This window comes from Mandrillus leucophaeus, unplaced genomic scaffold, assembly GCF_000951045.1.
Source record: "Mandrillus leucophaeus isolate KB7577 unplaced genomic scaffold, Mleu.le_1.0 Scaffold2, whole genome shotgun sequence".
In the NCBI taxonomy this organism is placed as follows: domain Eukaryota; kingdom Metazoa; phylum Chordata; class Mammalia; order Primates; family Cercopithecidae; genus Mandrillus; species Mandrillus leucophaeus.
The window spans coordinates 11,264,483-11,280,376 of NW_012102031.1; the positions used below are offsets into that span (position 1 = coordinate 11,264,483).

Below are 15,894 nucleotides of genomic sequence, written 5' to 3' on the forward strand. Positions count from 1 at the left end.
CCTCTCTTCACTGTTTCAGCTTCCACTTGACATTGACGACACCTTGTCCCAGTTTTTTTCTGCTTTTTTTTTGTTGTTGTTCTTGAGGATTACCTCATTGCCGCATTTTTTCTGCGGAGCCTCCCTGGCCTGACAGCTCCACTTTGTCATGACTTACGGAGTTTCCTGGACCTTGGCCTGGCCCACCTCCAAAGGAGGGAGTTCACGTCAGAGTTCAGTGTAGAATTTCCCCAGCCGTTCAACCTCCTCTGGCCCCACTCCCTGCCTTGTACTCGCGCCTTTGTGCTTGTCGCTGCTGGGCTGTCATTCTTTCTAGGTCCTAGCAGACACAATAAGGAAATACATGAGTGTATCCTTACCCATGTATTCATATATATCCATAATTATTTCCGCATATCCCCATCCACATCCCTATGAGGCTGAACAGAATCCTATGGATGTCCCGGACCTTCATCTGGTACCACTTGGTTCATTTTAGCCTTTCCTGGTTGCTAATCTATAACTTCCCACTCCAACAGAGAAAAATCCGGCTCCCCCACTCACCATCTATCCACTTTTTTGGTTCCGTCTCAGTGGATGCGCCCAGTCTCAGAACTGCTCACCTGTAGCCTCATGGGAAACAACCTTGCCAACTATGGTGCGGTGTCTTATGGCTCCTGGTGGTCATGTATTCTCAGCATTTTTACATTTGATTTTCTCTTTTACAATGATACAGTTTTGTGTCAATTCCTCTCCCCAGTTCACCCTTTGATCTCAACCACATACCTTCCGTTGACCATAAGACAAATAGCTCTACCTACACCCCTGTGCTTAAACTTGTTCAGTCTTTGCCGAGGCCAGATGCACCGTTAGGGATAGGTAGCTTGTCTGGATTCTCCCCCAGTGTACACAGTTCCTCACCCAGTAGGTACCTACTGGGCACCTACTGCCTGCCAGGTCCCACTGGATACTGGATATACAGGGGATGAAGTTAAACATGTCCCCTACCCTCAGGGTTCCCCTCCATCGGAGAAGAGAGGACACTAACGCAGTCATCAGAAGGGAGATGAGCATTCCTGAGCATTCGTGTAGGGTGTAGCACCGGGCAGTCTATTTTTGCTGGGGAAGGTGGGCTGTCAGGAAGTCGTATGTCAGATGAAACCTGAAGGATGAGCAGGACTTAGGGAGGTGAAGATGGAGACAAAGACTCTATGGAGTAAAGGGAAGAAGGCATGCAGAGGCTGTGACACTAGGAAAGAGCCATGGGCAGCGGAGCACCGGAGGAGAGGTCGGTTGTTACTGGAGCAGAAGAGGCAAGGAAACAGAGAAGGATGGCAACACAGTCAGAGACCAGAAGGCCTTCCTAATCTTTACCAGAAAAAAGTAGTCACTTCTCTCTAAGGATCACTTTTCTAACATTTTGGGGCCCTCAAAAGATTCCAGAATCATCAGGGGCTACACACACTGCCCTCATTCTCCTCAAAAACACGCCAAGGTTTGGGGGATTTCATCAGATGATATAGGCATTTTTTAATTCAATCTTTCAATTTCAAAGATGACTTAGAAAACAATACCTAAGATCCAACAAATAAAAAAGGCAAACAGCATGAAGGGAAATAAACATAGGAAAATATAGTTGAAGATAAAGTATGTACCTAAAAATACATGCCATTTTTGAGTGAGCCAGTCATTTGAGTCAGAGCCTCCTGACAGCCAAAGCAAAGAAGGAAAGCAGATCAGTGACGAGCATCCCTAATTCCCTCAATGTGTTATTTGTTCTGGTACAGGAGAACCTCCATCTCTGGGAACTGGAAGGCCAACACAGGCTCTGCCATGCTGGAGCAGGTGGCCATGACAGAGAGGTAAGAGACAAAGGAGGTGTAGGGAGAGGTGCTGGCCATGGTAGGAGCTGAAGGGGGAATGCAACAAACAGCCCTGAAAAGAAGGCCACTCTGCCCTCCATCCAGTGCCTCACCATCCACAGAACACTTTTCTAGGTATGATCATCTTCACTGCCCACAACAGCCTACAGGGCAGGCATTAAAATAACCCCATTTTACAGAGGGGAGAAGAAAGCTCAGAGAGGGGAAGTGATTTGTCTAGGACCACAGAGCTAATTAATGACACAGCTGAGAGTAGAACCCTGCTGTCATGACTCCAAGTCCAGGGTCTTTCCAGCCCTGACCAGCTGCTGTAGGAAGAGGTCAGGAAGCCCTGGCCAAGCCCTCCTGTGCGCTGACAGCTGCAAGGAAGCGTTATTAGGAGACCAGGCATATTGGAGAGTCCACTTCTCTCTCAAGCTTCTTTCCATCTCAGTATGAACAGGGAGAGGTTGATGTCCCCTGAATCGTGCATATTTTAGGGATGCTTTCTGGCTGAAGGTTTTTTTCGGTCTTTCTCCCTTTAGACACTTTGTGCCAGCCCCGCTTAAGGAAAGGCCGGCCGGGCGCGGTGGCTCACACCTGTAATCCCAGCATTTTGGGAGGGCGAGGCAGGCAGATCACCTGAGGTCAGGAGTTCAAGACCAGCCTGGCCAACATGGTGAAACCCCATCTCTACTAAAAATACAAAATTAGCTGAGCATGGTGGCACATGCCTGTAATCCCAGCTACTTGGGAGGCTGAGGCAGGAGAATCACTGGAACCCGGGAGGCAGAGGTTGCAGTAAGCTGAGATCATGATCATGCCATTGAACTCCAGCCTGGGCAAGAAGAGTAAAACTCTGTCTCAAAAAAAAAAAAAAAAAAAAGGAAGGGCCGAAGGGCCGAGTCAGCTGGTCTCAGGGCCTGCCACATACATACCTTCTTGCCTGCATGCCCTGTGACCTCTGCCAGCAGCCACACAATAGCAGTGGACAGAGCGTGGGCTGTGAGCTCAAAAGCTCTGTTCAATAAACACTTACTGAGTACCTACTGCAGGCCATGTTCTGCTGAGCACTAAAGGATGAAAAAATCCAATCCTTCCCTCTAAGAACTCTGTATCAGTTGCAAGGGCTACCACACAAATCAAATTGATTTGCACAAAAAGGGGGATTTACTGGCCCATGTCACTGACGACTCCAGATATACAGTGTCAGGTAAGGCCTTGAGGCTCCTCTGCCCACCGTAGTTCAGCTTCTTTCTGTGTTGGCTTCATCCAGGAGGCTCTTTCATTTTATGGTAGCATACAGTGGCTCCAGGTTTTCATCCTCACAGTGCGTTCAAAAGAAAGAAAATTTCTCTTTCCCAATCATTTCAACCAAAGCCTGAAATTGAGCCATATGTACTGATTGGCCTGGCTTAGGTCACGTGACCATCCCTGAACCAATCACTATGGCCCAAGACACTGCAACGCTGTGATTGGAGGCCGATGTCAGGTCTGCACCCCTGGAGACTGGAGTGGGACCACCCCGTACAGCAATAGAGACTGAGTGTGACCTTGGGCATGTTCAGGAACATTTCTGAGCTTCTTCAACTGCAAAATGAAAGCAGTAATACCCAAGTCAGAGTGCAGGTGTGAGGACTGAATGAGAGAGGGCTGTGAAGCACCTAATCCAGAGCCAGCCCCTGGCAGGGAGGCGCACCTGCCCTTCCCATCAACCCCAGGGGGCAGCTGCCACCTTCAACCTGGGAACCCACCTGTGCTAATAAGTCTCCTGGAGGCTGCGCTCGTGACCTGGCACAACTGAATCATGTGGCTGAGGCAGTCACCTCCTTCCCCCAACAGGTGTTCACGGGACAGTCGTGGCCGTCTTCTCTATGGCCCTTCCCGAACGTGAGCCCAGCCTTCCCCAGTGCCTCCTGAGCCACTCACAGATGTCCCCAGCACGCCACCTATCCCTGGCTCTGCCAAGTCCCAGGTTGCATGGGCCATCCCTGGAGGAACCTACCATGGGAGTGGGCCTGCCCAGGCCTGGAATCCACTTTCCCTTTTCCAGTCACAGGCGGTACTTCAGGGTCTGGGCTGGAGAGATTCCCCAGTCCTATCCCCACAGGAACAAAATCCATACAGGGACTCATACACAGGGCCTGACCCCGCCCTCCACCTGGCTTGCCTGCTTGCCAGGTGGCCTGACTCCTGGGCAAAACCAGTGATGTCACTCGGTTGGTGCTAGTCCCACCTGGCAGGAGGAGAGCAGGGCCCCCCATTTTCCAAGCACTCTCATGCTGCTGTACGCCTGTAGCCCCTTCCTAGACCCTGAGATGCCTGTGTCCTATGGGGTGCAGCCAGCAGGGCACCCCAAGGTTCATCCTTTGAAAACAGCCTCTGGAAACAGCTGCCTCTGGACCTCGGCTCAGATTTCCATGTTCCATTGAGAAGATACCTGATTTATGAGTGTGTCTCAGGGCACAGCTCACCCTAAGTGTGTGGCGCCCACGAGTCAGCCACTGGGGCCGAAAACGAGGACCCTGATCAGAGATTCCAGAGGACTCTTCAAGCTCCAAGGACCCAAGGTTGTCCCCAAACGTGGCCACATAGCAGAATTGCATGGAAAGCTTTCAAAAATTACAGAAATTACCCTAACATAGGGCGGAGCCGAAGTCTGGCTGTTTATGCATTTAACTCTCCTGGTGATTCTGAGGTACAACCAGAATCAGATCTAGGCTTTCCCATTTTATGATAAGAGGGAGAGGCTTCGCCAAAAGTATTAAGGAATTAACAGCAAGAAGGTAGGTCCCTGGTCTGCCATGCTGAGTGAGAATGGATGTTCTGGGGCACCTTCAGAACGAGAGGAAGAGTGGCTCGCTTGGAATCTGGAATCAGACAGGATCTAGGTTTGGAAGCTGCACAGTCACTTAATCATCTCTCTGAGCCTTTTCCTCCATTAGTAAGACGGGTTAAAATCTTCCTCATAGAGTTGTGCTGGGATCCGAGGGGATGAGGAGTCAGCCCCCAGGCCCAGAATGTCTGGAACATAGCAGGAGCTCCATGGGTGTGAGTTTCCATCCTTCCTTTTACTTTGATGATATCACGTGCTCCATGCTACAGCTGAATGAGAAAACTGGACTGAGAGTCAAGGAGATCGAGGTGATCCTGGTGTTCTTACTGCCTTACTGTGTGAGCTGGACCAGCCGGCCTCCCTCTCTGGGCCTCAGTAGGCTTTGGTGGATGAGATGAGAATCCATTCTGAGAGCATTCCCGTCTCAGTCCCTCCTCATCCCAGCACTTATGGCTCAGACACGCAAAGCGATGTGAGAGTAGGCATGCCCTGCATGACCCTGGAGAGTGAGAAGCAAGAACATTGACACAGAGTCCCCTGTGACTCCCAAATCCAGCCCACAGGGGAAACTAAGTGCAAGCCGGGACGGTTTCTTCACATACAACCACCTCCTTGTTGCAGGGTCAAAGTCCAGCGCTGAGATCTGTCCCCAGCAAAGCAAACTGGCCTTGCAGACATCAAGTGGCTGGAAGGGGAACAAAAGCAGTGGGTCTAGAGGGCCAGGCCCCCTGGGCGAGGCAGAAGCAGCCTGCCAGTCTCCCCAGCCCACCCGCCCTGGGCCCGGGAAAAATGCACCCTTTGTCCTCCACAGCCTCTTGTCCGGCCAGGGCTGGGACTGGAAGGGCGGCCTGGAGGGATTTCTGGAGCCCTTGGAGCAGCTTTCCCAAGAGAAAAGGGACACAGGGGTAGCTGGGTGTCCAGGATGACTCCGGATGGGGGCAGGGTAGGCTCCCCATTACTGCAGAGCCAGCAAGTCCTGGGGTTGGGGGAGACCTGTCCCAACTCTGGTTCCTTCTCTCCCCCACCCTGCCTCTCTCTCCTCCTTCCTGGCTCTCTCCTGTCCTTTCTCTGGGTCTCTGTCCCACTGTCATTTGTGTCCCTGCCTCTCTGCCTGCCTGTCTCTGCGTCTTGGACTCTGACGCTCTCCATCTTTCTGTCTCTCTTGCTGCTTCTCTGTCCCTCTCCATCTCTGTCTGGATGTGTGTATCACTGTCTCTCCCTGTGAATCCACTTCTCTCCTCCACCCTCTTCCCCACTTTCCCAGGCCACTTCACTGTCTGTCCATCTGTCCCTGCAGGTACAGGCTGTGGGTGGACAGCTGCTCGGAAATGTTTGGTGGCCTGGACATCTGTGCCGTCAAGGCCGTCCACAGCAAGGATGGCAGAGATTACATCATCGAGGTGAGGGATGAAGCAGGCAGTCCTCCTGGCCGTTCCAGCCTGGCAGGCATGCCAGGGGGAGGGAATCCCTGCATGATCTTTGGCACCATCAGCTGTGTCCTGGCTCCAGGACACACGCAGCCCAGGCCTCAGTGAGCTGCTTCTGGAGGCTCCTTCCCACCCTCAGAGGCATCGAAAGGCTTCATGCCTGGGGACTCGGAACTCAGTCGAGAGACCTCAGGGCACGAGGTTTAACAACCTCCCCTTCCTTAGGAAGGAAAGGGAAAGGGCATCTGGCCAAGGGTCAGCAAGCTACTGTCCCATAGGGCCCCCGCCATTTCCTCAGTGTCCAAGCATGTAAACTGGGCACCCTTCCTTGGTCGCCATGCAGACAGTCCCTCATTTGTTCATTCAACAAACATGGCCTTAGGGGGCTCCCATGGGCTAAGCATGGGTGTGGCTCTGGGGATACAGCCATAGACTTGATAGACATGGGTGTGCAGGCTGGCAGGGGAGAGGGTGAGAAACAGTGGCAGAGCATTGAGGATTTGGAAGGGGAATGGAATGGTACAGGGGCATGAATAGAGGGGAAGATGGAGGGAAGCAGAATGGTAAGAGGGGGTTCACAGAGGGCTGTGGGTTCCAGAATCTCTCTCAAGACCCTCCAGCAGCCCGTGCCTCTCCCCATCCTACAGCCCTCCCAGCCCCGCCACTTCCTCTCCATGCTTACCGTATCCCACCACCCCCCACCTCTCCCCCATGTCTTCCCGGTGTCTCTCATGGTCCCACAGCCCTCCCGTCCCCTCCCCAACTCCTCTTCCCTGCCCCCCACCCCATGCCCCGTGGCTCTCCACTGCTTTCCCCTGAAAAGGCCCCTCTGGCCTCAGAGTCCTCCATAACTTCCCATCTCCACACTCACAGCTCCAGTGCCACGTTCAGCCCCCTCTTTCCACAGGCGGTGCTGACACAAGGCCAGGACACGTGAGGGACAGCCCTGCGGCTGTCCCCTCCCCGGGGTGTGGGCGGCTAATGGGAAGCACATGGCTGGGGTGACCACAGGAGCCAGCCGGCCCTCCCATCCCTCATGTCTGCCTCACTCCCCAGGAGCCCACGGCCGAGCAGGACCAGGTGACTCAGTGGGTGGGAGCCCAGTCATGCCAGGAGGGTGTTCACGCCCAGGACTTGGAGGTAGGAGGAGGGAGTCCAGGATGAACATGGCCCCTCTCTCCTCCCCAAAGAGGCCAGGAAGCTCCAGCAGGAAGAGCTGTGTCTGTATTGGCAGACCCAGTCCCACTCTGAGAACAGCTCTCCTCTCAAGGCCCGCAAACACCTTCCCTCTGGCTGCCACCAAACCTGAAATTCCCCAAGTAGCCCCTACTTGGAGGAGCCGTGGAAGAGGCTGGGAACAGATGCCTTGACCTGTACAGTTGCTCCCTGGAGGAGCTCATCCTCCACCTTCCTGGGAGCTTCAGCCCAGAGGTGGGGCAAGAACCCCCAGCACAGCAGCTCCTCAGACCCCACCAGGCCCTCCTGTCTCCGCATCCCTTCACGGGGACCACCAGACATGAACCCAGATTTGGCACACAAGCACTCATTTATTTATTCACTGAGCCGCTGCTCCGGGAGCCAGCCCCCAAGCCAGGTGGACACAGTGCAACCGCAAACACGAGAACAGGGGCCCTGTCTCCTAGAGCCCCTGGACTCCCCTGACCCCCAAAGGCCAGCTCCTCCCTTGCACCAGCAGTCTCTCTGTCCCCCGTGAGCCCCTGCCTCTCCGGGTCTCAGCTTTCACTCTTAGGGGAAAAAAAAAAAAAAGAATCCGTGCTCGTGGGCCCAGGCTTCCTGCCTTCAGCCATTCAGAGGGTTGGGGATGAAAGGCCTTTCACATAGAAAAAAAAAAAGTAAAAGTAGTGGGCTTGGACTTCAAAAAAACAAGAAAACAATGTCTCCCAGGAATGTTCCAGAGGGAAAATGAAAGATGGCTTTTCAGATTTTTTTTTCCTCGCAGAAACATTCCAGAGTTGTTTCCTTTGCTTTTGAGTTTGGAGTGGGGTCAGGGGAGATGGGAAACTTGTTACCAAAAATATAAAAGGTGTTTTCCCCGAGTAAGGGAAAAAAAAAGGCAGAAGAGGTCCCAAAACACTGGTTTCTTCAGCCGCCTCTACGGTGAGAACTGAAAATGTGTGTGAAATGTGTTGTGAAGAGGCTCACAGTCAAATACTCGGGGAAAAAGACCCTTGAACTTGTCCTCTGTGACCTTGTCCGGGGAATGACATTGCCCACTGGAAAATGTTTCCCTGGGGAGACCAGAGCGGCCACTTCCTTTGGCTGTGTCTACCGTGGGGATTCCAAAATGAACCTCAGGTTCCTTGTGGTGGCTGTTTTCCACTGCAGGGAATGTAGGAAACAGAGACCGGAATAAAATGGGGTGGGCAGGGGCAGGGGGAGAGAGGACAGGCAGGGTGCAGGACGCCTGTGTACCTTCGGGGCAGACTCCACCGTCAGAGCTCAGCCAGTGGTGACTGAGTGACTGTCCCTGCCCGGAGCACTGGGATCCAGGAGACCTCAGTTCCAGGTACAACTTGCACAGAGCTCAGGACCCTGCTGGAAGCAGTATTCACATTTTTAAGCTAGCTTTTCAGTTTCCTAATCAAAGTGGGTGCTAAACTCACAGATCCCTACAAGTCCCAGCTGGAAGGGTCTTAGCAGCTGCCCAGATCCCTCAGTTCACTGTTGAGAAAAACAAAAAACACCCATAGAGGAAAAGAAACTTTGACCAAGATCACAGAGCAAGTCCACCGCAGAAGCCAAGCCTGGAACCCACGTTCCCTCTTCCCAGTTCCTACCCTGTTGTGCTGTTCCAGTGCTTGCTGGGAATTAGCCTGATGCAGTGGGAGGACCATGGGTTGCCAGTGCTGTGTCCTTGACCTTGCCACTTCTTTGAGCCTCTGCTTCCTCATCATTACAATGAGGATAATAGTACCTGCCTCAAAAGCTATTCTGAGGTTTATGAGAGATCCTCCACACCCGATGCTTACAATAGTGCATAGCACATACGAAGTGCCCGATAAATTACGGCGCTTCTCATTATCCTTATCCTTATGAGCCGGGCTTATCGCAAGGGCCTCTTATTCCTCCACTAAACAGGTGTCTGTGGAGGGCACACCTGTTTAGCAGGACACAGGGTCCATCCCTAACCTTGGGGGCTCCCAGTCTGGTGGTGGAGACATAGTGAGCAGGGGGTGACAGTGCTGTGGATAAGCTGTCCAGTGTGAAACCAGGTGAGGACGGCAGGATACAGATGCGAGGTGGCTCGTCAGAGTTTGCACCATCAGAGAGGGCTTCCTCGAGGAAGACCTAGTTAGCGGTTCCCTGTTGGATGAAATGGAGTTGGCCAGGTAAGGAGTGGGTAGAGGGAATACTTAAGAACCTGGAGGAGGCCGGGCGCGGTGGCTCAAGCCTGTAATCCCAGCACTTTGGGAGGCCGAGACGGGTGGATCACGAGGTCAGGAGATCGAGACCATCCTGGCTAACATGGTGAAACCCCGTCTCTACTAAAAAAAAATACAAAAAACTAGTGGGCGAGGTGGCGGGTGCCTGTAGTCCCAGCTACTCGGGAGGCTGAGGCAGGAGAATGGCATGAACCTGGGAGGCGGAGCTTGCAGTGAGCTGAGATCCCACCACTGCACTCCAGCCTGGGCGACAGAGCGAGACTCCATCTCAAAAAAATAAATAAATAAAAGAACCTGGAGGAGAGAGAAAATCTAATGAGTCCAGACCGTGGGAACAAGGGAGACAAGACGGTGAGTCTGATGGAGTGGTGTGGGTGAATGCAGGCCGCCGACTCCTGCAGTGGAGCAGAGAGGGTGACAAGGCCTGACAGACACCCCTTCCAGACCTCCCATAGCTTCCCATGCCCAGAGAATCACGTGGAGCATTGGCCTTTGTGACCTTGGGCAAGTCCCCTCCCATCTCGGGGCCTCAGTTGCTCTATTTGTAAAAAGAGCAGAAGGGGAAACTAGGATCCCTCAGGCTCCTCCCCATAGAAGCACTTTGAGAACAGCCCAGCTCCCTGTGGAACGCGTTTCCCTCCCACCTGTGTTTTGCCAGGGCCCCGGAAAACAGACCTTTCCTCTTTCCTCTTTCCTCTGAACCCTGGGTCAACTCTATGTCATATTTTTGTCATGATCAAGCCCCCCACCTTTACTGTTTCTACTTTGCGGAAAGCCTTGAGCTGGGGCCAAAGGAGAGGTGGCCAGCCCCGACCCTGGGAGGGGGCCAGGGTAAGAAAGGAGGGGATGGAGAGCGGCTCCCCAAAGAAAAGCACAGAAAAGGTCGGCAGAGGCTCCCTGGCCCTTGTCGCATTGCTGTCATCCAGCAAATGTGGGCCGAATTGAACTACATCCAGGGAGTGGTTGAGACTGAACCGAAGCGAGCTGGTGTCTCTGCCGGCCAGGCCCAGCTGGAGGTGGTTTGCATGGAGGACATCGCCATCTGGTGGTCACTTCTGTCCTGATCCCTGGGTCCCCACTTCTGGGGTGTGATGCCCAACGGCCAGTCTCTCCTGGCATGGGGGTCCCTCAGCTCTCCCGTCCTCCCCACAGGTAATGGACAGCTCAATGCCGCTGATTGGAGAGCATGTAGAAGAGGACAAACAGCTGATGGCCGACCTTGTTGTCTCCAAAATGAGCCAGCTCCTGATGCCAGGAGGCACAGCACCCTCGCCCCTGAGACCCTGGGTAAGACCCTCATGATCAAAGCAGACTTTATAACCATGAGAAATGCCAGGCTGTCTGGAAATGGGGAGCCCCTGGATCCAAAGGAGATACCCCCAGGAAGAAACCACCTTGGGGAGAAGGAATGGGGGTGTGGGTGAAGGCCAGACATCAGGGACAGCGTCCACAGCCTGCCCCAGTGGGTGAATTTAGGAGGCTTTCGGGGGCCCCCTCCCTTCTTCACCATCCTGGGGAGAACAATCTTGTCTCAATTGGCCTTTGGGCACTGTGGGGAGAGATGATTGACTGCTGTCCCTTCTGTGCCCTCGGTGCTGGGCCTGAGCAGGATGTGTGTGCGTGCGTGTGCGAGAGCATATGGACACACAAACCCTCTGTGTGCTCCCAGGGAACCGGTCAATGGACGCTATTGTGTCTCCCATTTCCCCCAACCTCGATGAGCTCTCACGTCGCTCCTCCCCTCCACAGTTCCCACCATGGATGACCAGACTGCTGTCCAAAGAATTTGCCAGCTCCTCAGCTTTATGTAAAAGCAAGTCCCCAAACTTCCACCTCCCACCCCAGATTTCCCCATGGAAAGTAATCTATGATAACAGACATCAGAATCATAGTGACTATACTGGGGGACTGCTGTCTGGGAAGGGGTATGAGGCAGGTTCATCGTGGGAAATGGCCTGTGTTTTGATCTGGACAGCGGTTACACCGCTGTGTACACATACAGAACTTCACTGCATGATACACTCCAGAACTGTACACTTTATGTGTACGAGTCTCTTCTCAATGATAAAAAGATCTTCATAAATGTTGCCCTCTCACCCAGGAAGTAAAGGGCTGTGGTGATACCAACAGGCTTCTTTTCTCTTCTGCTCTAGGCGCCACAGATTAAATCAGCGAAATCCCCAGGGCAAGCCCAGCTGGGGCCTCAGCTAGGACAGCCCCAGCCACGCCCACCTCCGCAAGGTACGACCCCCGACGCGCCACTGTGAGAAAGCATGCAGTGAGGGTGCTGAAATGCACTGAGGATCCACACGTGATTCCCACAAGGGGCTCCGGGAAAATGCATCTGAATACTTTATCCACAGAATGAATCAGACTATGGGGTTGGTCAACCTCTTTAAAAAGTCTAGAAAGGAGAAGGGAAATAGACGGTTAATTTATTAAGAACCTAATATGCACCAAGCACTGTGCCAGGGAATGTCCCACCTATTTTCCCAGCCATCGCTGGGAAAATAAACGTCAGTATTTCCTTTTTTTTTTTTTTCCTTTTGAGACAGAGTCTTGCTCTGTTGCCCAGGCTGGAGTGCAGTGGCGTGATCTCGGCTCACTGCAACCTCCACCTCCCAGGTTCAAGTGATTCTCCTGCCTCAGCCTCCTAAGTAGTTGGGATTACAGGTGCACACCACCACGCCTGGCTAATTTTTGTATTATTAGTAGAGATCGGGCTTCACCATGTTGGCCAGACTGGTCTCAAATTCCTGACCTCAGGTGATCCGCCCACCTTGGCCTCCCAAAGTGCTGGGATTACAGGCGTGAGCCTTTTTACAGCGAGGTAAATGTTGAGGCTTTGCCCAAGGAGGTAGAAAGTAGTAGATTTACAAGTCTGGCCTTTCAGACCTTCTAGAAAGTGTTTATTCATAGCAATGTGTGGTGCCTGATGATAGATTTGTGAGTCAACCAGCTAGAGTAAGAAAGAAAGAAAAATGGAACATCATCTATAAAACCTTGGCCATTGAAATTCTTCCTCGAATATATTGCAGCATTACTGCCTTCCACCACTTATTAGAGAATGGACAAACTATTGATGAAAAGATGAAAAGCAATCATGGCAATCATGGCAATAGCTAACTTTCTCAAAGAATGTCAGCTGCTCTGGTATTCTTGCATGCGGGTCTGGAGACAAATCCTCCCCATATCCTCTCTTGCAATCAAAACCTCCTGAACACACTCACTCAGGCACCAGCAGGAGCTTCAGAGCACCTGTGCACCAAGAAACCAAAGCAGGCAGTTTCGCTGCAGTCTTTTAAGGATCTTCTTAAAAACATATCAGAGGCTGGGCGCGGTGGCTCATGCCTATAATCACAGCACTTTGGGAGGCCGAGGTGGGTGAATCACGAGGTTAGGAGTTCGAGACCAGCCTGGCCAGTATGGTGAAACCCCTTCTCTACTAAAAAAAAAAAAAAAAAAAAAAAAAAATAGCCAGGTGTGGTGGTGTGCACCTGTAATCCCAGCTACTCAGGAGGCTGAGGCAGGAGAATCGCTTGAACCCAGGAAGCGGAGGTTGCAGTGAGCCGAGATTGCACCACTGCACTTCAGCCTGGGTGATACAGGGAGACTCCATCTCAAAAAAAAAATATATATATATATATATATATATCAGAAAGAAAGAAATATATATCAGAAAGGAAGATATATATATATCAGAAAGAAAGTATTACTGTCAGGTTGTGACCTTCCCAGTCACTATGATTAAAAGCAACAGATTCATTACTTCCTGGAAAAAAGTCAACCTTGGCCACCGAATGGCTTTCTCTTCCACAGGTCTTAGATAAAATGCCCCATTCATTTTTTTCATCTGTGTTTCTCTTTCTGGAAAAGCAGAAGGTATTTTTAAGAAAAGAGAAATTGTATAATTGTACACAACTGTGTACAGACATACCTCAGAGATATTGCAGGTTCAGTTCAAGACCACCCCAGTATAAAGTAAGTATCACAATAAAGTGAGTCACACAAATTTTTTAGTGCATATAAAAGCTATGTTTACACTATACTGTAGTCTCTTAAGTGTACAATAGCATTATCTCTGAAAAAAAACAAAGTACATAGCTTAATTATAAAACACTTTATTACTAACAATCGTCTGAGCCCTAGGTGAATAGTAACGTTTTTCTGATGGAGTCTTGCCTCAATACTGATGGCTGCTTACTGATCAGGGTACAGGTTGTTGAAGCGAGGGGTGACTGAGGCAATTTTGTAAAATAAGGCAACAGTGAAGTTAGCTGCATGAATTGACTTGCCCTTTCACACAAGATTTCTCTTCAGTACGTGATGCTGTTTGATAGCATTTTACCCATAATAGAACTTCTTTCAAACTTGGAGTCAGTCCTCTCAAAACCTGCTGCTGCTTTATCAACTAAGTTTATGTCATATTCTAAATCCTTTGTTGTCTTTTCAACAATCGTCATAGCATCTTTACCAGGAATAGATTACATCTCAAGAAATCACTTTATTTGCTTATCCATAAGAAGCAGCTCCTCATGCATTCAAGTTTTATCATGAGGCTGCAGTGATTCGGTCACGTCTTCAGGCTTCACTTCTCATTTTAGTTATCTTGCTATGTCCACCACATCTTCACTTACTTCCTCCACTGAAGTCTTGAACCCCTCAAAGTTATCCATAAGGACGGGAATCAACTTCCAAACTCCTGTTGATGTTGCTATTTTGATCTCCCCCAAGAATCCCAAATATTATTAATGGCATCTAGAAAGGTAAATCCTTTCCAGAAGATTTTCAATTTCCTTTGTCAAGATCCATCAGAGGAATCACTGTCTATGGCCATTATAGCTTTATGAAATCTTTTGTTTTGTTTTGTTTTGTTTTTTGAGACAGAGTCTCACTCTGTAGCCCAAGCTGGAGTTCAGTGGTGCAATCTCAGCTCACTGCAAGCTCCACCTCCCAGGTCCTGGTTCGAACAGTTCTCCTGCTTCAGCCTCTCAAGTAGCTGGGATTACAGGCATGCGCCACCTTGCCCAGCTAATTTTTGTATTTTTGGTAGAGATGGAGTTTCACCGTGTTGGCCAGGCTGGTCTTGAACTCCTGACCTCGTGGTCCACCCACCCTGGCCTCCCAAAGTGCTGGGATTACAGGCATACAAGTATGAGCCACTGCATCCAGCTGAAATGTATTTTTTAAGTAATAAGACCTCAAATTCTAAATTACTCCTTGATCCATGAATTGCAGAATGGATGTTGTATTAAAATACATGAAAACAAAATTATCTTGTACTTCTCCATCAGAACTGTTGTGTGGACAGATGCGTTATCAATGAGCAGTAATATTTTGAAAAGGATCTTTTTTCTGCACGGTAGGTCTCAACAGTAGGCTTAAAATATTCAGTAAACCATATTGTAAATACTATGCTGTTATCCAGGCTTTGTTTTTCCATCTACAGAGCACAGGCAGAGTAGATTTAGCATCCTTCTTAAGGGCCCTAGGATTTCCAGAACGGTTAATGAGCACTGGCTTCCACTTTAAGTCACCGGCTGCAGTAGCCCCAACAAGAGAGTCAGCCTATCCTTTGAAGCTTTGAAGCCAGACATTGACTTCTCCTCTTTAGCTATGAAAGCCCTACATAGTATCTTCTTCCAATAGAAGGCTGTTCCATCTGCACTGAAAATCTGTTTAGCACAGCCACCTTCATCAATGATCTAAGCTAGATCTTGATAACTTGCTGCAGCTTCTTCATCGGCACTTGCAGCTTCACCTTGCAGCTTTTGTTATGGAGACAGCTTCTTTCCTTAGACCTGGCCAACCAACCTCTGCTAGCTTCCAACTTTTCTTCTTTAGCTTTCTCACCTCTTTCAGCCTTCATAGGACTGAAAGTAGTTAGGGCCTTGCTCTGAATTAGGCTTTGGCTGAAGGCAATGTTGTGTCTGGTTTGATCTTCTTTCCAGACCACTCAAATTTTTCCATACCAGCAATGAGGCTGTTTTGATTTCTTATCGTTTATGTGTTCACTGCAGTGGCACTTTTAATTTCCTTCAAGAATGTTTCCTTCACATTCACAACTTAGCTAACTTTTTGGTGCAAGAGGCCTAGTTTTCAGCTTGTCTTGGCTTTCAACATGCCCTCTTCACTAAGCTTAATCATTTCTAGTTTTTTATTTCAAAGTAAGAGATGAGTGACTTTCCCTTTCACTTGAATATTTAGAGGCCATTTTTGGGTTATTCATTGGTCAAAATTCAATATTGTTGTGTCTAGGGGAAAGGGAGGCCCAAGGACACGAAGAGAGACAGGAAACGGCTGGTAAATGGGGCAGCCAGAACACACACATTTATCAAGTAAGTTCACTGTCTTTTTTTTTTTCTTTCTTTCTTTTTTTTGAGATG

The 15,894-nt window shown here is 50.3% G+C and overlaps 1 protein-coding gene across 1 annotated transcript in view; it reads left to right on the forward strand.

The window, feature by feature from the left end:
* Window positions 1–15,894, forward strand: part of SYN3 (synapsin III) — a 613,179-nt gene that overhangs the window by 587,682 nt on the left and 9,603 nt on the right. The window contains exons 9-12 of the mRNA XM_011978990.1: window positions 1,767–1,841; window positions 5,975–6,077; window positions 10,661–10,795; window positions 11,662–11,749. Of these exons, the coding sequence (XP_011834380.1) occupies window positions 1,767–1,841; window positions 5,975–6,077; window positions 10,661–10,795; window positions 11,662–11,749 (401 nt within the window). The remainder of the gene's footprint in view (window positions 1–1,766; window positions 1,842–5,974; window positions 6,078–10,660; window positions 10,796–11,661; window positions 11,750–15,894) is intronic.